Here is a 27873-nt window from a genome sequence, read left to right as displayed (position 1 = left end):
TGGCTGGTTTAAAGCAGCCTTCTATTAATCTAGCATGTTATGAATAAAACCCTGTCCATTTGTGGACGGGTGGCAGGTGGAGTGCTTTGACCCACGTTTGTGGGACTGGGAAACACGGTAGTCCTCTGACCTGGTAGTCCTCAGACCTGGTAGTCCTCAGACCTGGTAGTCCTCAGACGTGCTGCTGTTCCCTATGTAAGCAACACACCTGGATGCTTTAACCAGTAACAGCAGCTGAAGCCAGTATGTAGGACATGTGGTCGTTCATATGGAAGTATAATACTCCTATTGTGGGCCAGTGTGTTGTCTGCTTCTGCAGCAAAATAATAAAAGTAAAAGGTAGAGAAAGAAAAAGAGGGGAAAAGCTCACCTTTGAAGGTGGATCAGTTTCAGTGCTTCATTCTAACACTGTAGTGGCCTCTTAAGTACATACACATATATATCTTATAGGTATCTTTGATATTTGACTAAAACCTTTGAGTTTTCGTCGACTAAAACTAGACTAAAACTATCAAGGACAGAAATGACTAAAATGTGACTAAAACTAAGAAGCATTTAGTCCAAAAGACTGAGACTAAAACTAAATCTAAAATGCCTGCCAAAAACAACACTGATTGGAAATGTGATGCTTTGTTGCATATCCTTAAACCGTCGAGAGGTCTGAGTTCAAAACAATCACAGAGAAGAAGAGTTCAGTTTTTATACAAAAGCAAAATGCAGAATACAAAAGCCAAACACTGCAGAAACAAACTCAAAACTGTCTGGACAGGTAATCTGGTTCATCACCGTAGTTATTGTCATACATCATTACAACCAATGTGTTGCACACATTTAACTTGGACAGGATAAAACGATACATTCAAACTGTAGTAATTCTCCTGATGGTCATCGGGGGTGGACTCTCACTGTGTAAGGACAGACTCCTGGAGGACACAAGATCAGGGACCTGGGGGGGGGGGGGGCAGTGTGCTTGTGTTAAGACTATTATTTACAAAACTGGTCTTCAATAATCAAAACTGAATTTATGACCTGAGGGAACTGGACAAAGAAGTTTCACACACACAACCACAGTGAGATTCGACACCAGGATATTAAACACAGTAGAAATACAGTGTGTGAGCCCAAATCGATCAATCAATTCATCAATTACAGGTCACGCAAAGCAAAGCCTCAGAGGAGACATTACAGACAAATTAAGAGAAACCTGAATGATGGATTAACAAACAGAGAAGGATTGAGTGAATATTTACATCCTGTCCAACATGGTTGCATGTATTAAACTGCAGTTCTGACCCAGGAAAAGAGCTCAGGGATCTTGACGGGGCCTCATTCGATATCCAGATAGATTAGAAAGACGTCAGTAAATATTTGGTGACAGTAATGCTCTCATTTTGTTTCGAAGGACGACACACATTCATCAGCATTTCTGGAAATGTGCCAGTGTTAGCCAGCTGGCTAATTTTCAGTTGCAGTCCTTGGTAAATGGACTCCTTAAACAAGATGTTGTAAAATCAATAGAATTCTAAAATTTACAGCACGAGGACGTACAGACAGCAACAGTGACAAATTAAGTCAAGCGAGAGCCCTGCTCGCCACAGCAGGACATCACGTGCACCCACGCAGAGCCACGGCAGCGGCACACACTGAGCATTACTGTCTTGTTATCTTGCAAAAAAACCCAAACAAACATTAAAAGTCTGCTGCTGCAGTGGTGCGTTGGGAGGACAAACAGAGGAGCAACGATACAGGAGGAGGCGCAATGAAGGCGTCAGCCTCTGGTCTGTCTCTGCCTTACCTGGTCACCACTGCTGAAATCAGGCCGGCTCTGAAATTCCCTGATTAGCTCATTGAAAACTGCATCTGCACAGTGAACAACAGCCATTTAGCCCCACTGAGCAGCTACAAATGCACAGTCGACTCCTCACAGGGGCCGCAGACTCGAACCAGAGCCTGCTGGGTTCGTTCAGTAAACAGAACTGCAGACAGTTCTTTAAATCAACATCACAATTACTTCAAACTTTTCCCTCCATTAAAAGGAATCAACAATTATTTCATACACTTTTCTACATTGTCCTCGTAGTTCTCCTACTTGTAAATATGCTGAACTATCAAAGGGAAAGTTTTAAGCAGATTGACTCAAACGAGCTGCTGAAAACACATCTCATCGTGACAGATTTCTATGAATAAAGAGTGCGATTATTTGCTCCATCCTAAAATCAGACGTCAGTGCTTCAAACTGTGGTATGTGAGTGTTTAGTTGACTTTTACAGTTTTATTGCTGGTTATCAGTGTTATCAACAGTTTATTAAAGACAATGTATGATGATGAAGATAAGATGGTGAAGCACGGTTTCACATCTTGCCACACATTAGTTTGAGAAGCTCGATAAAAGTCAGAAGCTTAGCATAACAAGCTAGCAGCTATGGCTAAAGCTCATTATAACCACCCAATATCTTTTTCAGATAAGATATTTTAAATGAGACCGTGAGCTCCTCAGGTGCTGGAGGATTTTTGGACAGAACCAGGCTCACTGACCACCTGGTGCCAAACTGTTTCAACTTTTTTTTTTTCTCAGCTAGTGAAATGAAAAATAGAAACATCAGTAATAAAAGCATTACAGTAGGAATCAATGTCGTGTCAGTGCATGATTTGCCCAGGATAAAACAAGACAGGACCCAGAATAAACCCCTGAGGGACCCCAGAAGAAGCAACTCCAATCACTACAGCAATGAGAGCATCATGGACCCTGCAGTACTGTGAGTATGTACTGTGTATTGTGTTGTGCGTATATGTATATGGACAGTACATGAGGTGATATACCATATTATAGTGTAAAGGTCTATTAACTGTTAGCTTAACTGAGGATATAACAATACCTTTTCATCATGTTATTGTGATTCAAGTTTTCACTACGGTTGTCATGTCGACTGCACGCATTCTCACCTGTGATGACCTCACTAGAATATCCCAGGTTGACCCTCCCACCTGCCCCCTCACCAACCGAGCTTTGCATGGTTACCGATTGGTCAAACCTGCAAATACCCAAATGAACAGTCCACAGTGAAAGATGACCTTTAGCTGGAAAACAGCAGAGACGCTGTGGTTATTTTCTCAGCAGGCAGCCGGAAACCTCAGCTCTGTTTTCATTATAAAGTTCTCAGACGGATGAAAAATGAACATCATTAGACCGAGAACCAGATCTGATTCCAGCGTGCTCAGCTGCAAAATATATTTCAGATAATAAGAAAAATTTCTGACAAACGTCCTGAAGAATACATCGGCCCCTTGGAACTTACATTCTTACAAAATGTAATGATTATTTATTGCAGGCAATTGTAAAATCACATTTTCAATTGTATTTCATGAGGTATAACAAAGGTGCTCTGTACTTGGTTTGCTGTTTTTTTCACTGAATATTGCCACTTATTTTGTCCACAATTTCCATTCAATGAAAAGGGAGGAGAAAGATTTGCACTGTTCAAAAACAGTTCTATAGCATTTGAAATCTTACCTTGCTGCCTCCTGTGGGCTTGATTCTGCAAGGCAGGAAAAGTAACATGAAACAGAGAACTATAATGAGTTAACTTTGTTATTCTCACTGCACTGACCACAGAGCTGCAGCAGCACAGGAGCTGAAACTGCCCCCATGTTTATTAGTTTGGGATTCTGCACTAATAAAATAGCCTCCAGTTAGTTTGCAATTCAACAGTGAAAGCGAGAGCTGAGTGTTAATGAGTTTTCTAACAAGGCGTCATGGTTGTCTTTGCCAAAGGTCCTCCTGCAAAGGAAAACACAACGCTATAACAACAGTGCAGATGGTGCTTGCCTCAGGAGAGATATAAACCGTTCCGTTTACAGGGAGAGAAACTGCCTTTGCTGTTATATTTTAAATCCCTGCTGTCATGCAAGCCAAAGTCTTTAAGGGCGACTCTTGTATTTTTCCAATAATTGCAGAGCATACCGTTCTCCCTGGTGGCTCCCTCAAAGAGAAGCTGAGTGACTTGGAAGTATCATTCATTCTCCGACTCTTATATTAAAGCTGTCAATGGTGAAGGAGGAATCAGATGTTTCAGCTGCTGGAAAAAGGTCTCAGCTACTTAATCCCTGAACCGTGGCTGCGATTAGCATTAGTCCAGAATCAGTCACAGGGATTACAGTGACTTCTAGATATGTGACTCACCACCATTGTTGTTGCAGTGCCCAGACAGGCTTCTTCCGTCTGCTCGTGCTAAAGCAACAATTCCCTCGGCGATGCTACAAACATCGCTGCAGCTGCCTGGCTCCACTTTCTACAACACTACGCCACCTCCACTCCACATTTTAGATTACCAAGGTATCAACTTGTCTATTTGGAGAGGTGACAATGTTCTGGTTGGTGTAGGAGTCACAGTCAAACCGTCTGAGTGTACAGTGACTTTAAACATAATTGATGGGGATCAACATGCAGGGTTGAAGAGCTGATATTGCTTTTAAACTTTCAAAACACTTACACAGAGGTGGGGGTTGTGACCAGCACTTACACAGAGGTGGAGGTTGTGACCAGCACTTACTCAGAGGTGGGGGTTGTGACCAGCACTTACACAGAGGTGGAGGTTGTGACCAGCACTTTCTCAGAGGTGGAGGTTGTGACCAGCACTTACACAGAGGTGGAGGTTGTGACCAGCACTTACACAGAGGTGGGGGTTGTGACCAGCACTTACACAGAGGTGAGGTGGGGGTTGTGACCAGCACTTACTCAGAGGTGGGGGTTGTGACCAGCACTTACACAGAGGTGGAGGTTGTGACCAGCACTTACACAGAGGTGGGGGTTGTGACCAGCACTTACACAGAGGTGGAGGTTGTGACCAGCACTTACACAGAGGTGGGGGTTGTGACCAGCACTTACTCAGAGGTGGAGGTTGTGACCAGCACTTTCTCAGAGGTGGGGGTTGTGACCAGCACTTACACAGAGGTGGGGGTTGTGACTAGCACTTTCTCAGAGGTGGAGGTTGTGACCAGCACTTACACAGAGGTGGAGGTTGTGACCAGCACTTACACAGAGGTGGGGGTTGTGACCAGCACTTACGCAGAGATGGGGGTTGTGACCAGCACTTACACAGAGGTGGAGGTTGTGACCAGCACTTACTCAGAGGTGGGGGTTGTGACCAGCACTTACACAGAGGTGGAGGTTGTGACTAGCACTTACGCAGAGATGGGGGTTGTGACCAGCACTTACACAGAGGTGGAGGTTGTGACCAGCACTTTCTCAGAGGTGGAGGTTGTGACCAGCACTTACACAGAGGTGGAGGTTGTGACCAGCACTTTCGCAGAGATGGGGGTTGTGACCAGCACTTACACAGAGGTGGAGGTTGTGACCAGCACTTTCTCAGAGGTGGAGGTTGTGACCAGCACTTACACAGAGGTGGAGGTTGTGACCAGCACTTACACAGAGGTGGGGGTTGTGACCAGCACTTACACAGAGGTGGGGGTTGTGACCAGCACTTACACAGAGGTGGAGGTTGTGACCAGCACTTACTCAGAGGTGGGGGTTGTGACCAGCACTTACACAGAGGTGGAGGTTGTGACTAGCACTTACACAGAGGTGGGGGTTGTGACCAGCACTTACTCAGAGGTGGGGGTTGTGACCAGCACTTACACAGAGGTGGAGGTTGTGACTAGCACTTACTCAGAGGTGAGGTGGGGGTTGTGACCAGCACTTACTCAGAGGTGAGGTGGGGGTTGTGACCAGCACTTACTCAGAGGTGGGGGTTGTGACCAGCACTTACTCAGAGGTGAGGTGGGGGTTGTGACCAGCACTTACTCAGAGTTGAGGTGGGGGTTGTGACCAGCACTTACACAGAGGTGGAGGTTGTGAACAGCACTTACTCAGAGGTGGGCGTTGTGACCAGCACTTACTCAGAGTTGAGGTGGGGGTTGTGACTAGCACTTACACAGAGGTGGAGGTTGTGACCAGCACTTACACAGAGGTGGAGGTTGTGACCAGCACTTACACAGAGGTGGAGGTTGTGAACAGCACTTACTCAGAGGTGGGCGTTGTGACCAGCACTTACTCAGAGGTGAGGTGGGGGTTGTGAACAGCACTTACTCAGAGGTGGGGGTTGTGACCAGCACTTACTCAGAGTTGAGGTGGGGGTTGTGACCAGCACTTACACAGAGGTGGAGGTTGTGACCAGCACTTACACAGAGGTGGGGGTTGTGACCAGCACTTACTCAGAGGTGAGGTGGGGGTTGTGAGCAGCACTTACTCAGAGGTGGGGGTTGTGAGCAGCACTTACTCAGAGGTGGGGGTTGTGACCAGCACTTACTCAGAGGTGGGGGTTGTGACCAGCACTTACTCAGAGGTGGAGGTTGTGAGCAGCACTTACTCAGAGGTGGGGGTTGTGAGCAGCACTTTCTCAGAGGTGGAGGTTGTGACCAAAAGCTTTAAGCTACTCTAAAGATAGATTTGGTCCATCAATGCTGTCAAATGTTGCAGATATTTTTGAAAATGATGCCACACAAGTGTGTGACTTCACTTGGAAAAGCGACAAGAGCCAGGATGCACCGCATGGACGTCCGCCCTGTGAGACCACTCCCAGGCTGCTCTGCTCAGGCATCAGTGTCACACTCCTGCCTTTGCTGCCAACATGGCGGAAAGGTTGTTTTAATTCTGGAGCAATACAGGAGGTGGCCTGACCATCTTTTACAACAATCATACAACAAATGTTGAGGTGTAATTCCAGCATCTGAGCAGGGGGCTGTGGGAGCAGGTGCCCTGGAGGGAGCTACACCATTTGTTGGCACAGACAACCCACAATGGAATGAAAATCGGTCCAAAATGAGTATAATATCCCTTTAATGTGTCGTCTCAAACCTCCCAACTTGAGACCTCTCAAAGTACAACATGGGCCAACAATCACATGTGGGTCTGAATCACACTCACAGATATTTTTTTTGTTTGCACAAATGGCGATTGGTATTGAACTACTGCTTACTCGCTGAAACGGTTTTATACCTGGACCGGGACTCAAACCTCCTCCTGCAGTCTTACACTCACTTCTCTCACCGCGGTGCTGCAGTCGCCTCCTGAGATGTGAAGCTTTCTGCTGACAACATAATGTTCTGCCTTCCTCAGAAAAACTATTGCATGCCCTTGGTGCAGGCCAGCTGGAGGCAGTGCCAAGTCACAGCGTGGAACCGCCTATCTCCTTCATTATACTTTAATCACAGTTTCTGCTCTGAAATCAGTTGAAGGAGGTGACATTTCTTTCACTAGGAGCAATTTAGGAAAGAAAAGTGCCTACTTGCTTGTGTCTTTTGTCTGTAACAGAGGACAGTGCAGATGCAGAGCAGGAGGAGCAGGAGGAGAGCGGCGAGGGAGGCCGTTACCGCCAGCGGGACAGTGCAGTCATCACCTTCCTGCGTCACCTCTGCAACTGAGGAGACAAGGTGACATCAGTGTTTAGGAGAGAAATGCTGAACTTGTGTAGCTACTTTGCGAGTCTGTTGCAGATTTGCAGACGTAGTGTGGGGTGAGCCGTGTTTAATTATCTGCCTTAATTCGCAGGAGTCGGCATGAGAGCGTTTAGTGCAGGCTGCTGCTGCTCTAATTGGATTTAAAGAAAATGTTATTCCAACCACAGATGTAGCATCACTGAAGGGATCATTCTGAAGCTGTGGGCTTCAGCTCCACTTAAGTTTCAGTGACTGAAACTCAAACAGCGTGGATCTGGGAGCTCTGTGCCGGGTGTTGATGGGTGTGAGGCGTGAGAGGGAGTATTTCAGTCGTGTTTCAGCGAGTTCTTGCTCACGGAAGCCGACCGAGGCGGTACTTGTATATTCAGCTTCACTCCAAACTTGAGTGGAATGACTTGGGACTTGGGTAACATCACGTATTAGTTTGCATAGGAGGTGATGGCGGTGTTAACTCACCGACTGTCAGACGCAAACTGCTCCTCAGCGGGGAGGCGAGGGCCGCCACAGAGGCCAGGCAATCCACACGAGAGCTCTTGGCTGCCGTCACGCTCAGGTTGCTGGTCACGGTGAAGAGGCTCTTCTCCGACTCTTCATTACTGATGTTGTATTGACTCTGGCTCAGCTCCGTACCAGTGAGGGAAAATTCGCATTATTTGCAATACATTCTGATTATTGGCATCACTGCGATGTTTGGATTTAGATTTGGCAGAAAACAGCGCTGCAGAGTTTTTCGTCGGGCAACCTCGGGTTGGCATCTCCCTATTTTCCCTCAAGGGGATTTTTCTGTCTGTTACATTTGTAGAAAGTTTTGGAAAATCTGAGACGTTTTTGTTTTAGGTGACACATTTATCTAAAGCTGTGCCATCATCCGGGAGGGCATTTCTGTTGCCACACGGGTGCTGCACCCTGAAATGAAGGAAATTAAGGATAAATGAACGCAAGACTCTCACTCCATTTTGCAGCACATTAATCTGGCTACGCTTTTAGTGCCGTGTATACGATTAGACTACGCATGATTAGACTTGATTTGCTGACATTTAGAGTTATCGGCTCTTGCTCGCCCCGGTGCAGTCAGCTCAATAGCCCTTGATGGTTCATAGAGAAGCAAAAGATTACTTGCATATAGGAGTCACTGAGTATGTTGATATGATGATGTGCACTCTGTTTTAACCAGTGGTGGTAATGATGAGAGATAATAGAACTTAATGAAATGGCAAGCAATTCTGGGTTATCATCATGACCAACACATTTTAGTGACTGGACTCACAGTGCAACATAATCTGCTGCACATTCCTGTTAATAATACATCCAAACAGCTTAATCTGTGCTGAATTACATCATTACTCAAATCTCTGTCCTCACATTGACATTCTGGCAGTTTTCTACTGTGTCAAGAGGAGAATTACCAGCAGTAATCATCCATAATCATTCACTTTAATTTGCTCTACTCAGCCACAAAATTAGAGCCCTGCGTGGTGCAGACGCTGTTGTGGTTTTTGTGGGACAGTTCTAGCTGGAGCTCGGGAGAGAGATCAGCTCGTCTTGTAATCCAGCAGTCTGGTTTGATCCTGGTTCCTCCAGTGGATTTAACAAATTTGCCTTCAGCAACCTACAAAAGGCCTGAAGGCAAATTCTAACAGCGACAGATCAGTTTTCATTCAACGAAAGTCAAGCCGCATCATGTGGCTGCCTACGGTACTTCGGGCCAGAAGTGTTTAAGAGTCAAAGTATGCAATTCTCTTTCCCAAAAGGTGATTTCTGACACTAAAAGTATTTCTCACAATCACGATTGGTCATTCAAGTAGGGCCTCTCCCTGCCTCTGTAGTTTTATGACTGTTGATGTATATTTTAAGCATTTTTAAGGCAAGCGTGTAGGGGTGAAGACCTCTAACTCATCCATCCGCCTCCTCTGCACGACTCAAGTGGCCTGGTGCAGCGCCGCAGGCCCCCTGGAGGACCGCAGAAGTATATAGTGTTCAATCTGACCACAAGGGGCAAAGACAAGCGAAATAAATGCTGCTGATGTCACATACTGGGATAAACTAAGGCTGCCTGTGGCTGTGCAGTGATGGGAGAATACGGTTATTGGACAGATGAAAAAAATGTTGAAATGTTCAAGATTTGGTCAGAAATGGAGAAGGAAAACACTCTTCATGGTAATAGTGATGACGATGATGATGGATTCTTGTCGTTTGTCTACCTTTCTGTCGTTAACCTGCCATTGCAAATAGGGTTGAGGGTACCATCCCGCCGCTCGGCACTCAAACAGGACCGGCTGACCCCTGAAAGCCATCCTGCTGTCTCCAGAGACTCTCACGCTGCCGCTCTCTGCAGTCACACCACAAGTCCATCCTCATGAACATTTTTCATATTTATGAGCTTACATGCATGCAAAACTGTTTGGCCCTCCATCAAGCGTGAGTCTTTGGAATTCATGTATTTTCATGGTTATATCTAAAGACACGCATCCTCTCTTCAGTTCCTCTGTTGCTTTACAAAAGATGGATTTCATTCATCTCTGCTGACTGATTCTGTGTCTCCACTGCTTGACGAATGCTTCTCCTCTCTTCCACTTCATCTTCCACCCTGCCAGCCAAATAAGCCACTTAAGGCCCGGGAGATACGGTTGCTTGTATGTGAAACCTACTGAAAGGCTGGTGGATGCGACAGCCAGCTGCTTTAGACAGGAAGATAATTACAGAAGCGTGCACGCCTCGTCGAAGCGAATGACACGTCCATGTTGATTTAGCTTCCAATCGTCCGATGTGTGTGCACATTATATATTCTCACCAGCGGCTTTTATTTGACGGCTGATTTGATGTCATGAAAATCAAACCACCCGATTCTGAAACTATCATTTCTCATTGTGGACTCCAGCTGCTCGGAGGGAGTCTCCGTTCCGGTGAATAAAAGTTGGCCTACGACCAGCGGCCTCATTTGTGCTAACTGATGAGTGGCTCTGGGCGATGGTAGCTGATTGATAGACGTGGAGAGAGAGAAGGGCAGCATCAGCGCTCCGTCCCAAAGCTTGCATCTAAGTGATCCCTGATACAGAAGGATTCATGAGCTTTGTTAATCACTGTAGGAAGCTAGAAGACGCCGGGTTGCGATGGCAGGCAGTGGGAGTCCTCAGCTCACCCGGATTCCAGAGATTTTTCTGTTTGGGGCTCAGAAATAGAAAATGCTGCTTTGAAGGGAGCATTTAAATATGTGTGCAGGATTGTGTGTGTGTATGAAATGTGTGTTACATGAAGAATAGATGTTATTCCTAGGGTGTGTGTGTGTGTGTGGGGGGGGGTGCTGTGCCTCTTTGCAGCAGCAGCGAGAGCAAGCGGGAGTGTTTGATCGTGTTTACACCATCTTCATATTGGTAAATTAACGCAGCGAGCGAGGATGAGACCATATGGAGTCAGTCGGCTGTAGATTTGTGGCTCCCATCCAACAGGCTGCAGAACACAAATCACGGACAGAATTGCTGACTGTTAAGTGGTCGTGCCAGGATGCACACTTAATTCAAAGGCTGTGTCAGGCCATAGTGATGACCGGGGGGGCGGATTCACCATACACTTCTGTTAATGGTCGAATGTGTCAGAGAGGATTTGTGTTACGGGCAGCAACAGAGGCCCTCTCTCCATAATACACCGGTGGTGATGGGTTATTGGTTTTATTTCTGGTTGCTCAGGGATGTTTCCACACAGATTTTTATCTGGCTCTCAGTTTGAGAGTGTAGATGCAAATAGGCTGACTGATAAGGTCACGGGGGGGGGGGGGTAGGTTGGGGGGCAGGTCCTTCTAATGAGTTGTCATCTAGTCTGAGGCTCGCTGCTCCAGTGAGGATCAAAATAGTACTGCGTCAGCAGTGCTGAGGGGAGAGAAACGTTCCGGTTATTTGCTGTAAAGCAGGATACGGCACCTCCGAACCAAGGGACTGTATGAAAGCCATTGAGGATTGTGAATCTCATATTTCTACGAGCTCCATGACCCACAGTATCATGGTCAGTATCGCCATCATTTGTGTCTAACCTTTATCAGCCACTCAAGAAGAAAACAGAAATCTACAGCTTTCCTTCCCTCACATTGGACCTCCTGTTCCATACCCTACCAGGTTGTCTGGAGGGTCTACGTCCCTCTAGGTAAGTACATCCTTGGAATCTTTACTTGATGTTCCCTCTTGGTCGGTACACCACAATCCCAAAATGCTTGAGGGCTGTCAAGATTGGAAGTTTTTTAAAGAGCACTTAACCGTTGGACGTTCCGCATGTTCTGGAGACTTTTAAGAAAACTCTGGTCAAATTTACTGAAAACACCTAGAATTTGATCCCCAAAGTCAACAGAAGCTTTTCTTGGAGTTAAAGCTTTGCGAAGGCAACTCTGAAGGTTTCTGCTCAACAGGAAGATGCTCCTGACATAGAGGAAGACTGAACACACAGGAAAAGAAGCTTTTGAATGCTCAGCTTTCATTCTCCTTCTCAAGAATATGCAAGAGACCAAGAGAGAGCGTCCCATAAACGTTTCCCTAAAATAGTTGCTAAACATTCCCGCAGCAGTGTTCACGCCCCCTACTGTCCCCTGTAAAGAACTCTCGCTGTGACTGTCCAGGCAGAACGTCACAAGACAATGTCCTCTTCACCAGCGGAGATTTGTGGCTTGTGTAACGCTTCAAGCTGGGTAAACATTTGGAGTGAATGACGGTTGTAAGGATTTGTGAGTCTCGATGGTGGATGTGTCTTTTCCTTGTTGTTACTAGTGGGGAATTCTCACCGCTCCCACTGGTCAACACAGTCATCGCCTGCTGCAGGCAACAGCACCATCAGAGCTGCAGAACATGACTCGTCCTTAACTCCTCAGCCAGCGCTCCACGCCGTTCTCCCGCAGCATCAGCACAGCCTACGCCAGGGGAGGAGGGCAGATCCTGCTCTGACCGGCAGGTGTTCACCATGTCCCACCTGTATTTATCCCTGGCGCACTGCCATTAATGATGTCACAGCGATGATCTCACTCGCCTGGCCCACCGAGCCTCACCCTCAGTGGCCACCCTGACTGATCCCCCAGCTCAGCTGCTTTTACAGAGAAAGTTCACTTCAAACAAATTAGATTAAAGGTTCTTAATCAAGACAAGCTCCTTGAATGCTGAAGCTAAATAATGTGTGTGTGTGTGGGGGGGGGGGGGGTGTTGTTCTTTGTCTCTGAGCTCCTCAGCTTTCATAGATGAAGCAGCAGTGAGTGGGAAGCAGAGTCAAAGCAACTTTTGCTTAGTTCCTTCATTTGCCTCTTTTTCTACACACCCTTTTTGCCTCATCAAGGTTAAGCTCAGTTTTTTTCTACACTCGCTCACAATAGATTCCTGGAGCCTTGCTTTGTGTGTATGTGTGAACACACACTCTTGTTTGCAAGATGGAGAGAATCTCTCTGAGAAAATGGCACAAAAAAGACTGAAATTCTCTGCAGCAACAGTTTGTGGTGCCTTCCCACTTGCATGACTCAGCACGTACATACGCACCCTAACAGGTGAGCATACAGACCTTGTACAAACAGGCTTGATGTTCTCCTGCCGATACCCTGGAGGTCACACACCACTTCTCCTTGATGGAGCCTCTCCACGTGCTTGAGGACAAACACCCAGCTGTCTCCCTTTGGGCTTTTCTCTGCCGTCACATTCACATTGGGGGAGAGCAGGACGCCGTGCAGATTTGAGATGGTGAGCACCACTGTGCTGTTCATCAGCCACACCATCACGGTCCACTGGCTGTTGGCGGGGCTGCAGGTGAAGCGCGCCTCCTCCCCTCGCAGGATGGTCAAGGTTGAAGGCGACAACTTCAACTGAGCTGCAGCTGCTGAAGATGCAGGAAGAGAATTACTGTGACGGAAACCATCCATTCCTCTAGCACTCTGTCGCCACACCACATGACCCAAACGTAGGAGTCATGTGGTGTGGCGACAGACACCAGTTTTAACCCAGCACAGAGACGCATGTTGGACTGTGACCTGACAGGGATGCGAGGCAGCTTGAGGTTCTTGTCAGAGTGACTAGGAAGCCACTACAGTGGTGAGCTGGTGGGCCAGAAGACCTCCACCCTCCCCTCAGTCAACAATGTCATGTATCACTCTGGACGTCATCATGCTCCAGTCTGGAAGGCGTCGCTTGAATCCACAATGCCATTCTTTCGGTCTCTACCCAAAGCTTGTGACTGCAGCTGCAGGTTAACTCAAATATAAACAGTATGGTGCGCACAGTCTCTGACCCTGTCATCATCATGCAGACGCAATTGAATCCCAGAGTCTCTTCAGCCCTCCGTCACTAAATATGAAGGATAAAAGGAATTCCTATTGATAGCACACTGTGAAACCTTAAATAAGTGGTTCACCGTGCTCAGGGTGATGTATCACTTGATTGTGGTGAGTAAACTGTGTTTCCCTCTGCAGCCAGCATGCAGGTTCATAAATTATGCATCCATTTAGGAAATGAGGTCTGAGAAATATCTAGGCCAGCCCATACAGCTATTTCTTGTTATTGCAATCAGAGAAAGGCAGACTAATGAGCATAATTTGTGTGCGCTCCTGTTGGGACAGTGAACCGGTGACTCTGAAGTCCCCTGGACACTGGCTACATCTTACGGTTAACTAGAGTGGCAGCCATTTTGAAGAGAATTAATTATAAAGTGCAGATAGATCATTAGGCCCTCTAATTAGATTGTCTGTGGGTTTAATCTGAAGGGTGTTGTGATCAAGCGCACCACAGTGCTGAGAGCTGCAGTTAACACACATCCATTAGTGGCCTTGCTGACACGTCTCCACCACAGAGACCAAAGTTTTTCTCATTACAGTAAATATAAGACAGATTCACTCCCCATGCAGCGATAATTCTTAATTCTTAATTCTGGTTATCACATCACATGACACACTATCTGATTTCCTACAAGCAAAACAATAGAAATTTCGACTGTTGCTTTTGTTTGTAAAAAGTCCTGAAAATAACAGAAAAGCAGGACAAGAAGGGAAAAAAATCCTGTTTGAAGAAAAGATGATTCAATACTCAATCAATAGCTCAAGCCCAAAATAAACCTCTTGTTCAACTGATGAGCACTAACAAATTAGTTTACTTCTTTGAATTATTTTGCATATTAAATTTAAGACATCCATGAGCAGCAGGAGCAGCTCCAGAGTCCAAGCTCGTGGTTGCTCCATTTATTCAGCCATAATTGTGTTTAGAAATTGAAAGAAGGAAAAAAAAAAAGAACATAACGCATGTAAATTCCCATTTAATCATGTTTGCTCCTGCATGTGGGGATCGTAGTGCAGTGTCTCAGCTCCACAGTCACAGATCAGCTGGACTCAGTGGTTTGCAACGTCCAGTCAGATTTCTCACCTTGAATCCTGCATGAAAGCAGAAGCACTAGGAGAGCAAAGACGTCCATGTTAAAGTCCAGTCGCTCCCCGCTGAGTGGACCTGGAACACACAGGAAAGATGGTCTGGACAGGAGCCTGAAGGGTCTTCATCCTGGTTCTCAGCAGCTGCTGGCAGCAATGCTTGATCCAGACTGAAACTTCTCAGGTGAAATTAAAGATATTATGGTGCCCCGAGCACACATCTCCATCTGTAGTGATGCCATGACCTTCCCTCTGGGTACAACATGAGGATTCTCATGATGTCTAGTGAACATTAATTATTTAAACGTTACCCTATTAAATCATTAAAAATCTTAAGTAATGGAACTTCACGACAGTCCAAGTTGGATCTACAAATGAATACGTCCCAGCGTTCATTTGACTCACCTCATCGTCTCTGAGCAGGAGGCAGCACACACAGCAAACCCATGATGCCGCTCGTGTTTCCTCACGTTGGTGCTCATGTATTTCACCCAAAACTGTCCCGTTAAACATTACCAATGCAGCGGGAACTTTGCCCCCTTATACAAACTGATAAAAATACACACTGTGACTCAAAGAGCAAACAAGTCTCCAGTTCCCACAAGGCTGAAAACCCCGAGCCACCACATGAACGGATGTGAGATCAGCGTCAGAGATGGAACAATAAATCACATGGCAGCAATGTGTCTCTTGTCTCTCTCTTGTGTTGGTGTTTTCCTGTGCTCGTTAACACCAAAAATCCATGTTTACAATTAAAAGAAATAAAACCTTTCCAACCACACAGCAGGTTTGGAGTGGACCAGGACCGGCACTGAACTGCTTCTGGATCAGCAGGACAACATCTGGTGTGGCGGAGAGAAACGCGCCTCGTTGAACCACCAGAGAAGGCCGGACCTCCATGTTTAGTGGAACACGCGTTGAAGGGGATGAGGATTCTAAACCAGGACAATATGGTGGATTCACTGTGGTAGGGACAGTTTGCAGACTCGTACACACACGTTTAAAAGCAGCGACTGGAGTTTTCTTACCAGTTTATTCTATTTTCCATGGCACCAAAGTCTTAGTCACGTTTCACTCCTCATACAACAAAGTGCATTAGATCAGACAACAGTGTCAGCAGAAGTAACTGAGTCGTTCACAGCATGAGCACGTTTCTTCCTCATGACGCTATTCAAAGTCTTAGTTTGCGTTAACACATTCAGCTGAACATCACAAAAGTGCTGTAATTAAATAACAGAAGATTTTATTTACTGCAGCTTTGAACCTTTAAAACTGAAGGAGGCCAAAAGTTGTGGCAAGGTTGTTGTTTTTTTCTCTCTCAAGGTCACGGCCTCTTTGTGTTATAAAACTAGAATTTGTCAAAGTAAAACATGAGAAATACTTTTGAGTTCAACAAAACAACTGTATTTTACAAAAGCTACAGTACTCATGAACTAGCACCACTAAGCTACTCTGCACATTTTCATTACTCCTACAGTAAACGCAAAATATAAAAATTAAGTCATCTTTGCAGTCTAAAGGAAGGGAGAGGGGTTGCAGGTGTGGACTTTTCCGTTTTGGCAGCGTCTTCGTGCACATGACCAGAGGTTTCCAGTGGGTTCCAGCGCTGCCTTGAAGAGGAGTGGAGGGTCTGTCTGAGGGGGTCAAGCATCAGGGGTCAGGCAGAGACAGCACAGGAGGTTCCTTCGGGCTGCAAAAGAAAAGAGGTCACACATTTCCCAGTTGTGTGTGATTGGCTGAGGCAGCCACCACCACTGTGCCACCCAGCGTGCCCACTCCTCCCGGGGCTCATGTGAAGCTCACTTAGCAGCTTCCTCTAACAAAGCGTGACAGGGGCTCGCAGGGCTTGGGAGGCAGCTATGGGAAGGAGGGAGGAAAGCATTGCATCCCCTTCAAAGTCTGCTCTTCCTCGATGTGTGTATTCCCCTCAGTGGGTCAGAGATGCCTGGCGCGCACAGACGGACTCAAAGATTAGAATTATTACTACCATCATCACTGCCTCAGAGGAATGAAAAAAAGATGAATTGAGCGATGTTTCAGTTGTGGCGCCAGCTGATCCCCAGGCTCTACTTACAGATGGAGACGGTAGGAGTGAAGGCAAATAGGCTGCTGCCTTATTCAGATTCCTCTTACTGAACATATTCAAGTTGAAAGACCAAGGTGAAGCAAGGAGAGTGTCTGTGTTAGTCAGACTGATGCCTTGTATATGTGAAGGAGGAACATAATATGGCTGAATGGTGAATACGACACCCCAGTACATAATGTAGACAACGCTGGGTAGTTGGATGGGGGCCTCTGATTGGGTACCAGGGTCGAGAGACACAACACACTCACACAAAAACGAAAATACTGTCCTGACAACATTTTTATCGATTCAGTTCATCTGGTTGCATAGAAGAGCAGGGGGCCTACAACATCCAGGCTGCAGGGAGGTTCACTGTCAGTGGACATAATGTTTTACTGCCCTCTAGTGGTGCAAGGAAAACACAGCAGGGAAGATTGAATTGTACCTGGACCGTAGTGCATCGACATCTTCACTGTTGCCTGGCGTCAACTACTCAGCCTCTTCCTCCTGTTAATAGAAAGATGCATTTATGGACAACAAATTCATACAAGCAAAACCATGAAATACAGCTGTTCCTAGTTTATGTGCATTTATATTAACTGCAAGACCTTTTTGATTTTTTTTTTAATGGATAATGATGGCAGTCAATGTTGTTTTCAGTGATAAGAGGTGACGCATCGTGGAATCAAGAAAAAAAAAAGACTACGCTTTAAATCGCAACATTAAGAGCAAAGCAGATGCTGCAAACAAACCACAGCAATCCTCCATCACGATGCTGAGTGGGTGTTCTCCTCCTGACTCGACTTGCCAGGAGGTCAAACACGGGCAGGACCTCGACTTCATAACCTAGATTCTAATCCAATACCTGTGTTTCTTCCAAGTCTTCTTCTTCTTCTTCCTTTGACACAAAAAAGAAACAGTGAAGTGAGGCTCGCCAAGTCCACATGGCAGGAAGGTGAGAGGACCTCACAAGTTAGTGGTTGCAGTGCGATCGAGTTAAAAATACACGAGACATCATTCCAACAAGAAGGTGGTAGGAGGGAAGAAATAAACGAATAACCTCGAGGTCTCTGACCATCCTGAGGTGAGACCAGAAAGTCACTTAATGAGACAGAGCAGCACATAACTTCATGTCTTAAATCCTGAAGGTTACTGTATATTAAAGATGCCAACAAAAAAAAAACACTTATTTGACATCCTCCCTAAAATCAGACAGGACAGTCCTCGACCACTTCTGCTTTTCTTATGCTGCCACTCTCAGGTCCCCTCGGCTACGTGGAGTAACAATAAACTCTGAGCGAACGAGATACATATATATATATATACACATATATATATATATGTATGTAATTGTTTGCTATGATGTGATTTCAAAGGGGCACTGTTGCTGCATCCTGGGCTTAGCCCCGCCCACCAGAATTCTGTGACAGAACTCAAACTAGCCAAGGTTTTTTGCAAAATTCTAAAAGGTTGACCCGGATGTTTCTCCTGTGCGCACACAGCGACATGCCGGGAGGTAAGACCCACACAGACCAGCTGACTGCTAGTTAGCTTAGCACGATGAATGGTAGTGGTTGGTAAGTGTTAGATAGAAAAGTGTATTTAATGCCATTTGACAGCGCTATGCTAACAGCCTTTGCCTGCTTTTATGTATGTAGGATTTAGCATCATGTTCGTTATGAAATTACAGTATAATTCTGATCTGTAAGACACTGTGATTTTAGAAGCAGGAATATCGCTGGAGCTACTTTCCTGATTGTGCGCAGTGATTTGACGCAGCGCCTCAAATCCCTCATGGTAACTGAGGCTAGAAGAGCGACTGCTGCCCCTCATCGCGGCCAACTTTGAAAGTGAGGATGAGGAGGATTACTGCTGGACATGGCAACAACCTGAGCTCGTTCTTGACTTTTTATAGAAGTATGCTAACACTTCCCACCAACAGCCAATAACTGTGCTAAGCTAATTAGCAGTCTCAGCACCCTAGAGAAGGCAAGGCAAGGCAAATTTATTTGTATAGCACCATTCATACACAGGGCAATTAATAGTCCTCAGAGACGGCTCTCTCTCTTCCCGCTTGGCTCGGGGGACGATGAACAATAAGATTACTTCCCAAAAAGTTGCACTGTCCCTTTAAACTAAGGTGCAATAAGTCACGCTGCCCTGGCTGGCTGCTCCCTCTGGGTTATTTGATGACTTGCCTCTCAAAGTAAACAACACTCTCACTGAGGTGCAAGGGGATTTGACTTCATTAGCTATAATTAGACACCACAATCACTTGATCCCATTAAGATGAACAGTACCAAAACACTGTCATACACCCGGAGCTGAACAAGCCGGAGCTGAACAGTCATGTAGTCCAGGGGGGAAGTGGTGTAAAGGTTTGTTCAGAACCGAGAAGGGCCTCCACTCACCCTCCATCTTTGGAACTTGTCACATCCTCTTTGCTGAGTCAGTGTTCTTGACAAAAACAATAGCCACAGCATCTTAAAAAAGACAAGCACGCGACTTGCTTTCAAGTCGGTGTTCTCTTTCTGTGTTTGTGCAACAAAGCCAAAGAGAAAACGTGTCAAACTTCAGCTCATGTGCACACAGGCAGGTCTGAACAGCACATCGTCCCACCTGATCCCATGCTTCAAGTCAGAAAGGTGATCAGCAGATACCGTGAACGTGCATGATTCACTACGACACAGAGCTAAAAACAAATACTGTGTGATGTCATCTCCAGTCACGCCCATCAATAATGATGTTCACTGCTTTGGATAAAAATGGGGGGGAGGGGGGGGAGAAGAAATCTGCATAAACCTGCACATACAGTCTTTGTATGGCATTCGTGCATTAAAACCCCAACAGCGTGAGTCACACCGAGCAACACACAGCCCATCCAGATATACCTCTTGTACTTCAGCCTCGTCTTCCTCCTACAGAAGATGAAATCAGGTGGTGTTGAGTAGGTGAATGTTAGAGAACAAGGAGTGAGAATAACTAACAAGATCATTCATGTTTGCGTGATCCACCTGAGGTTGTCAGATCTATCATGCTGCACACGATCAAGCAACTCCACAGAGAGAATCTACATGCTCGTGCAGCACAGAGAGAGGAAGGAGGCCAAACTGAAACCTTTCTAAGACTAAAAACACACGCCACCAATCACTGGGAGCTACCTCTTATCTTGATCCTGCAAGAAAGGTGTGAAGACGAGGAGACAGAAAGGTGCAGAGGAAGGTGGCAAGGCAAAGCAGAGCGGTTTTTTTGCTCAAAGATCAAGCAGAGGCTGGAATGTCTCAGGGAAGCTGCAGGACACAGACAACTGGACTTCTAAAATGCGGAGAAACTAGAATATGTTGAAGCAGGAGAACGCAGGGTGAGTTTCACCCACACGATTCTTGCCACGTGATTTTCATTGTGTTGCTGCTGTCTGAACCTCTTTTCATATGATGTGACATTGCATATTAGGAAACTAAAGAGAAGTACTTCAATTTGGCATGCAGTGTTAGTTGTACTTTAATATATTTTGATGAAAACTATATTTTATCAGGAACATTATATCAGGTAAAATATGCTTGACATTCGTGGGGGTGTTACTAATTTTAACGTTAGTGTTCTGGGGTTAAACCCCCACGTGGGCAGGAACTCTGTGAAACTGACTGGTCGTGTTTGGGGACTGGAAGCTGGTCCTTGCAGGGCAGGGAGCATGTCAGCTCAGGTGTGTGTTTGCTTCTGTGAATGCACGCAGGGATGCACAGAAGCAAACACACACCAGGAGGGTGCACGACACCTTCACAATAGAGGGTGGAGTCACGCAAATGTTCACTTGGTGTGAGGCAGAGGAGTACGGCGCCCCGGAGCGACCGTAGGGGCAGAAAAACACGTTCACGGGACTCTTGAGATGTATTCATCATCTTGTGGGAACAAGTCGTATCCACTGGCCAGATGTGAATGGCTTCTCTGGGGTTCCATTGTATTGGATTTTAAATATTACTTGACAGATTGCGACGCTTACATGAGAAGAAAATGTTTGCCTGACAACCCCTCGAGTTCAGACTGTAATCATGACTGCATCTCTGCAGGAGGTGACGTGTACTTGGAGCAGTACTGTCCTTATCTTGTGGTACTTTAATCAGGTGTTTCCATTTTCTACTACCTCATTCTGAAATGCTGTCCATCTAACCGCTGCATTTACTGCAACAGTTTACTTACTATGCATTCTTATATGCAGACGAATTCCAATAAAATAAGATGTACTAGTGGACAAACTTAAAGGAATGTTTGAAAGACTGGAAAAGAGGAAAAGAGGGATAGTGAATCACAGGAAAATAGAGAGAAGACCAAGAGAGGAGGACTAGGAGAAAGGAAATCACAGGGATCTACCTCAAGCTGTCGCAGCTCTTCTTCCTCCTAGAGGAGACAACAGATAGCAGGTCAGCAGGCTGTGGGGAGCGGGAGAAGGAGCACCACAGGCATGCGCTACATAGAGGAGTCTCGTGACTTAAAAAGGTAACTTTTAGAAGGTTGTCGGGAAGCTGCAACAGGACTGGGAAGAAATGAGGAAGATGATGTTAGAAGAGAAAAAAAAGAGGGAAAACACAAAGTAGAAGAAGGGTGAAGTCTTGACGTGAGTACACAGATGAGTGGGAACAAACAAAGACGATCAACTCCCTCCCACCCGACCAACACAGCCTCCCTCCATCTCTGCACCATCAAACCCACACTCGCGATGACGAGTCGATCGCTGACGCTCAGTTACCTCTGACTGCAAATCCTCTTCCTCCTGGGGGAAGCAAACCAAGAGATGGACAAAAGGGCAAAGAGGAAGTCAAATGCCGAACGGCGCGTGCACGAGGAAGCAGACAGACATCAGTGCGGTGTCATGACAGATGTGTGTGATGAGTTATGGGGGATCTCATTTCAAATTGGTGTGAATGTATTCGCTGTGCACCCAAGTGTTTAACTCTGAGAGTTAAAAGTCAGTTTAAACAAGGACATGGTAACAAGTCGTCTTCTCTGGTGTCAGAACTGTTCCATTTGTTGGCCTGACTGGTTTGTGGCTGCGTTCTCACAACAAAAGCAGGTTGAAATCAGGCATGAGCTGCTGCCTCAGAGCAGCGAGACGGACAGTCGAGGTGATGCAAAGAAAACACCCAGAGATTTGAGCACAAAATGGACCCTAAATATTACAGAGGATGGCCATTAAAAGAGCTTCATGCCCAATGTCTGACACATGGTGCCACTCTTTTAGCCCTGGATTTAGTCTGATGGGGAGGAAGCAAAGCCTGATGCTTATTTGAAACTCCTTTCTCCTGACATCTACTGTGCTCCTCAGGCTTACAAATACTTTAATGTCAGATAGATAGCAGTTGTAAGCAGCTACATAGAACCGTCAGGCTTATCTGCTGTCTGTCAGACAACAATGTGGGATGAAAAAGTCCTTCGCTGTGTAAGAACAAATTAAGAACATCCCATTATTATTATTTTCCTTTTTTGTACATCTGCCTGTATGTTACTGGTTAGAATCGACGGCAGGCTCGTGACTGATTTAAAAACATATTCAGTATAGAAACTGAAATATGTAAAGTAGTGACAGAAGGAAACCAGACATTTTCAGCAGCAGTCTCCTCCAAACCTTCACTGTTTCACCTCCTGGTGAATTGTTCAAGTATCTAATTACAGGAGGAAATCTGTTTCAGAGGATTTGAGAACCTTGATGGGAACCGTCTGATGATCAGTCGCCTCTACGCTATGAGCTGGAAGGTTCAGGGAAACACTTGATAACTAATCCGGCTCTCAGGTGAGAATTGAAGCAAACTATGAATTGATTTGAGAGAAAGAAAACATCATCAACATTTCTGAGTCAATGGCAAGCAGACGAGACTGGGCGGAGAGGAAGAGACAAGCATCTGAACTACATACCTGCTCTTCTTCCTCCCCTGCGTGGCCCTGGATGAAGAGAGGAGAAGATTCTATCAGCGATTTCTGACTGTACACACACGCACACACACACTCACTGACACACCTACACCAGGACACTTAGCAGCAAATGGATATTCACTATCCATCGCTTGGATTATCAAGACCAGCAGGAACAAAACACAAAGAAAGGGTGAAACATGGCACTAGAAACAAAGAGATGCTTAAAAGTTAGAGAAAGAGTCTGAAGTTTGAGTGTCCAGAGAGCCAGAGAACCACACACGGCAGCACAAGGGCGACAGGAACTAGAAAAGGAGGCTCAATAAAAAGGGAAAGGACGACATTAAAAGGAAGATGGAGAAGCTGAGGGGAGAAATGGAGCATTCCAGGAATGATGGATGGGTGTCAGCGAGACATTTAAGACAGAAGGTAACAGGACGACACTCTGGAGGTGGCAATTACTGTGTTTTCTGAGACCTCATCGTCCCCTGCCTCCTCCTCCTCGTCTCCTTCTGCGCCTTCCTCTGCTACCTCCTCGTCCTCAGCTGCCTCCTCCTCTTCATGTGCATCCCCATTCTGCTCCGCCTCCGGCACCTCCTTCTTTTGGAGTGAAAACAACAACTGGTGATTAAATAATCGAGGTGACAAAGGAAAAAGAACTGACTGGATTACGGTGTTGGTGATTCCTGGAGATTAGAGAAGGAAAAGCAGTACTTTAGAAGTTCCCAGTGGAGTTTGCTGATGAAATCAAAACTCTGGAATGATATTGTGTGTTTACGTCACAAATTCTTATATCATGGGCAAAAAAAAGGAACTGAGAGGAAAGAGGAAGGAAGGAAGGAAGGAAGGAAGGAAGACCTGAAATAATGTTCCTGCTTGGAGGGTTAGATGAAGATCTCAACCTCAGCAAAAGTTGCAAATTAATCAAACTCATGTATTTTGTTGTCACAGGATGTGAGTTGCTCCCGCGCTTTCACGACTTCAGACATGTCATGCAGGTTTAAAACATTCAAAAAGAAGAAAATCCTCTTTTTTATGGATGAAAAGTTGTTAGGAAGCCTTGAGCAGATGGACATATTTGCAAATATTTTACCTCAAAATGACAAAGTAATTACTTATTTATCTCAAGCTAACCAAGGCCATTCTGGCAGGTAATATATCTCTGGGATTGAGGAGTTTTCCCAAGACACTTGTGAAGAAACATGGATCCTGCTGATTTGAGCAAGATCAGACTTCAGCCTTCAAGAAAACACAAGCGATAAAATGAAGGAAGTTTGTCAGTCCTGGGCTTCCGTCCACAACACAACAACAACACAAACGTCTCATTCACCGTGACACACAAAAGATGTCACACTGGCATATTTGAAGGATTCCAGGAACAACCCTGAACATGCAGCGTCATCGTGTTGTTACGATAATGGGGTTTATTTTGTTATTGTGATGTTAAAAGTGGGACACAAACATTTTAGTCACTGCGGTGACTGACAGGTGCGCCTGAGGGAAGGTGAGAGTCAGTCAGGTTATGCTGGGAGAGAAGGAAAATGGAGGACAAGGTTAAAGAGTGAGACCAGTATGGATCAGAGCAGCATTACTGTGGATTCCTCCGGGGTCGCCTCTGGCTCCGCCTCCTCGCCGTGGGTCCCGTTCTCCACAATCAGCCCGGCCTTGTCAGCCTGAACTGCTTCCTGCATCGAGGGAAAAACAAAGGTGACCAACAGAAGCCAGGCCATCTCTGCGGTTTACAGTTAGCGGCTGCTTCACTTATCCACCCTGAGAGGAAAGTTCACCGTCGTAACACACAAACGCCAGCACAGACTTCATTCACAAGTTTAACTGTTTTATGTTCTTCTCTTTTTTTCTTTTCTTTTTTTTTTACACATAATCAATGAGTCATGTGATCGTCTAAAGCAGAAAAGCTTTAGAGCACCACCAGCCTGCCGCCGCCCTCACAAGAGGTCCACATCCAACCTGAGGAACCTGTTCAGATTTAAGGCCGACAGGTACCATCAGACGTCTCTGGCTTCCTCGACGTCAAACCTGCGACGTCTTCCTTCATATTTGCGTGTTCTTTATTCTAAAATACCAAGAGGAAGGGCAGCTAATCCCTGCTGCTGGTGAAGCTGGGACCACATGGCCCACACAGCCGTACGCTCCTTCTAGACCAATCCGGAGGTCGGCTGTGACATCATTCGATGTGTGAAAAAAACAAAGATATAATTTTAGACCACCAACTTTTTTTCCTCTTGTATTTTTTTTTCCATTCTACCACCAGGAACAATGACAGAATTTGCCTCTGCGTGTATTTTATCGAGCATCTGAGAGTCAAAGTCGCCTGCACGTGAAAACAAGAATGAACTTTTAAAAAAAACAAAAACAAAAACAAACTGTAAACAGTTTTTTCTGAACATGTGAACAGGCTCAGTGATATAAGAACCTTCACACGTGTTTTCCAGCAAGGTTCTGGTTTATTAAATCTAAAATGATGAAACCAAAACGTATTCTTTTAACTGTGTCTGTGAATGAGAGCCGCTGGGCTGGGGACAACACGCTGCTCTCAGCTGCATTCCTGGCGTGTTACAGCTGCGCCACTTCATCTGCGTACTCTGGTTTATTTAACTTTGGGGTGTAAATATGACTCAATAATAAAAATGTAGTCGTCGCAGTCCAGGTTTTCATCACGTTGACAGGATTTCTGGCTCTGCAGAGGCTTCCCACACTCAGAACACAGCAAACTCAACTGTTGATGCCTACCGCAGGACTGGGAAAGAATGGAATCATATCAATGACAATGGGGAAGAAAAGAAAAGAAAGGAGTCCTGACCTTTGACCCGGGAGGAGGGGGCAGCCCCAGGAAGGCATACACGGAGTTGTCCTCCTTGGCATCAAAGAATGTCTCATAGTCCTGCATGAAAATAAGGACAAACATTCTTGAATGCTTCGTCCTCTGGCCCATGATTGACTTACTTGCATGCTCGCAGCACACGGGGGGTTAAACTCTGGTTTCCATGGTGATGTTACTGCACACGCACCCCGCAGTAGCTCTCTTCATTGAAGATCTGAGGGGGCAGGGGGATGCCGTTGGAGGGCTTCTTGTCCTCTGGGACGTTCTGCCTCATCCACATGCGGTTCTCCTCGTTGCAGGCGATGTCCAGCTGGGTGTACTCCACCTTCAGAGCCTCCAGGAAACCCACCACATCTTGCTGCTTCTTCTTGATCTGGAGGAAAAACAACAACGACAACGACAACAACAACAACAACAAAACTTTAAAAAAAAAATTCAACAGTGACGTGAGAAAAGGGCTGAAGTGATCGCCTCCTCAATTATCAGTCTGTCCAAACAATTAGGCAAAAACTGAGGTCGATGTTCACCAACCACCGTGGAGGGGCGGAGCCTAGGCCAAGGAAGAACCTGTCAAAATTTGACAGAAATTGGTCATAGCGCCACCTGGTGGTGAAAGGAAATTAGAAATGGTTGACAATGTGATGTCATCATCCTAATGGGTCAGCTAGATGATGTCAGATGTGGTCAGAATCACCTTCAGAACCTGGTGATGGGTCACTGTGAAGGTACATGGGGCGGAGGCGGCCATGTTCACCTGTGCTCAGGTGTGAGCTCTCTGGGTGCCTCCTCCTTTGATCATATTTCTCAGGGACACACTGGCCCCCCCTCTAAATACACGTTTGAGTTGATCCATCAATCTTTTCCCACTTCAATCTCTTGATAAACCCCGGAACCCAGGACCACGTGGGCTTCCGGGCTCTCCTCGTGATAAAAGAGCAAATTCAACGATGTGCTTCCAAATATACATTTCAGATCTAATTCTCATGCAAATGAGAGCTAAATCGAACAAGGGTGTTGGGTGCAGCCGGTTTTAACATTCCAAACACGCAGAAGAAGAAGAGGCGATGACTCATGGGGGGTCTTAAGGTCCAGAGCCTTCAGTCGGGAACTGTCATGCACTCCTTTCTAAAAACAGTCCGGGGAGCTGCACCTTTCCCCGCTGGGTGGGTGAAGGCCTCCACAAACACTCGCAGCAATCCAACGCTGTATTTTAGTGTGACACAACAGATCCAGATCCAAGCGGGCCACCGCGCCACCCCTGGACTGGATCAAACCGCAAAACAACAGGGGTCCAGATCACGAAAACCTGAGAGTTCTTGTTCTAGAGAGCTCCGCAACTGGAACACACTCCTCAGTCCGAGCGTGTGTGGAACGTACAGATGGATGAAAGGGTGCGAACGGGAGGCGGCGCAGAAATGTCGAGGGAGTTCTGATCCGGTCTGAGGGAACCCTGAAAGTGGGTTCTGAAAGACGAACTGAGTTCTTACCGCAGTGGATCCCGATGAAGACGCGAGGAAGACTTTGATCACCATGTTGTTGGAACGTATTTAATAGAGTAAAGCAACAAGTGGGCTCTTAAAGGAGTAGGCAGCCCCCTCTATTATTAGAGCGCACCCAGGACGGAGACATAGCACTGAGATCACACACACACACACACACACACACACACACACACACACACACACACACACACGGGGGCTATTTTGGTCTCCAGGCTACTTAGTGCAGGATTGGTGGTTTGGCCCCAGGAGGCGCAGCACCACTCCGACTGATTGGTAACCTCAGCTGTCTGTCGGCGGAGGGGACCCACAAGTTAGACCCCCGCTCCTGGCCCGGTGCATATATGGACAGAAATAGCACTTAACCAGCACTGTAGGCTGCGGGTCTTGGGTTTCCAAGCGCAGGAACTCGGGCCTGGTGAGGGTCTGGTGAGAGCCCTCCCATGGCCTCAGAATATAAGATGTTCCCCAACTCTGATTCATTTCTGGGAGCGTCCCACTGCTCCATGAGTTACTGGCTACAAGATGTAACTCCTTCCTCGCTCATTCATTTGTGGCCATGAGATATAACTTGATCCCACAATTTAACCCATTTGTGACCCCCAAGGTGTGAATTGTTCCTGGGCTTCAATTCTTCAGTGGCCCCAGTATCAAATTTAGGCCTGAGAGAAGTTGGTTCCACCCTCGTCAGAGTTGAACAGGGAAATGGCCTCCAGCGTGGCTCCTTCTTAGTTGAGGA

At 46.2% G+C, this 27873-nt stretch overlaps 2 protein-coding genes across 32 annotated transcripts; both read right to left on the bottom strand.

The window, feature by feature from the left end:
* Positions 1–387: 387 nt before the first annotated feature.
* On the bottom strand, positions 388–15315 carry igsf5b (immunoglobulin superfamily, member 5b). Of its 2 annotated transcripts, XM_086215527.1 has the most exons (10): positions 15230–15315; positions 14823–14903; positions 12979–13290; positions 9657–9784; positions 7912–8077; positions 7284–7415; positions 3512–3536; positions 2944–3032; positions 1796–1860; positions 401–946 (listed from the first exon to the last, which is right to left on the bottom strand). In XM_086215527.1, exons 2-10 carry the CDS (start codon positions 14869–14871, stop codon positions 860–862), a joined length of 1053 nt encoding a protein of 350 aa, XP_086071653.1. In that variant the 5' UTR covers positions 14872–14903; positions 15230–15315; the 3' UTR covers positions 401–859. The 2 variants fall into 2 exon arrangements, with proteins under 2 accessions (XP_086071654.1, XP_086071653.1); XM_086215528.1 differs by lacking the exon at positions 1796–1860 and having other exon boundaries at positions 388–946.
* Positions 15316–16045: 730 nt separating this feature from the next.
* sh3bgr (SH3 domain binding glutamate-rich protein) lies at positions 16046–27283 on the bottom strand. 30 transcript variants are annotated; one of them, XM_086215497.1, is made up of 12 exons: positions 27123–27283; positions 25823–26008; positions 25615–25695; positions 24386–24478; positions 23256–23393; positions 22797–22823; positions 21634–21657; positions 21258–21284; positions 19781–19807; positions 17755–17787; positions 17335–17396; positions 16046–16514 (listed from the first exon to the last, which is right to left on the bottom strand). In XM_086215497.1, exons 1-11 carry the CDS (start codon positions 27165–27167, stop codon positions 17379–17381), a joined length of 699 nt encoding a protein of 232 aa, XP_086071623.1. In that variant the 5' UTR covers positions 27168–27283; the 3' UTR covers positions 16046–16514; positions 17335–17378. The 30 variants fall into 30 exon arrangements, 29 of the variants coding, with proteins under 29 accessions (XP_086071623.1, XP_086071625.1, XP_086071624.1 ...); XM_086215499.1 differs by having other exon boundaries at positions 23271–23393; XM_086215498.1 differs by having other exon boundaries at positions 23256–23390.
* Positions 27284–27873: the final 590 nt, after the last annotated feature.

This window comes from Aulostomus chinensis, chromosome 10, assembly GCF_037954235.1.
Source record: "Aulostomus chinensis isolate RoL2024-O1b breed Wild chromosome 10, RoL_Achi_v1.0, whole genome shotgun sequence".
Lineage (NCBI taxonomy): Eukaryota > Metazoa > Chordata > Actinopteri > Syngnathiformes > Aulostomidae > Aulostomus > Aulostomus chinensis.
The sequence above is the reverse complement of the archived record's forward strand: the minus strand, read 5'-3'. Positions and strand labels throughout refer to the sequence as shown.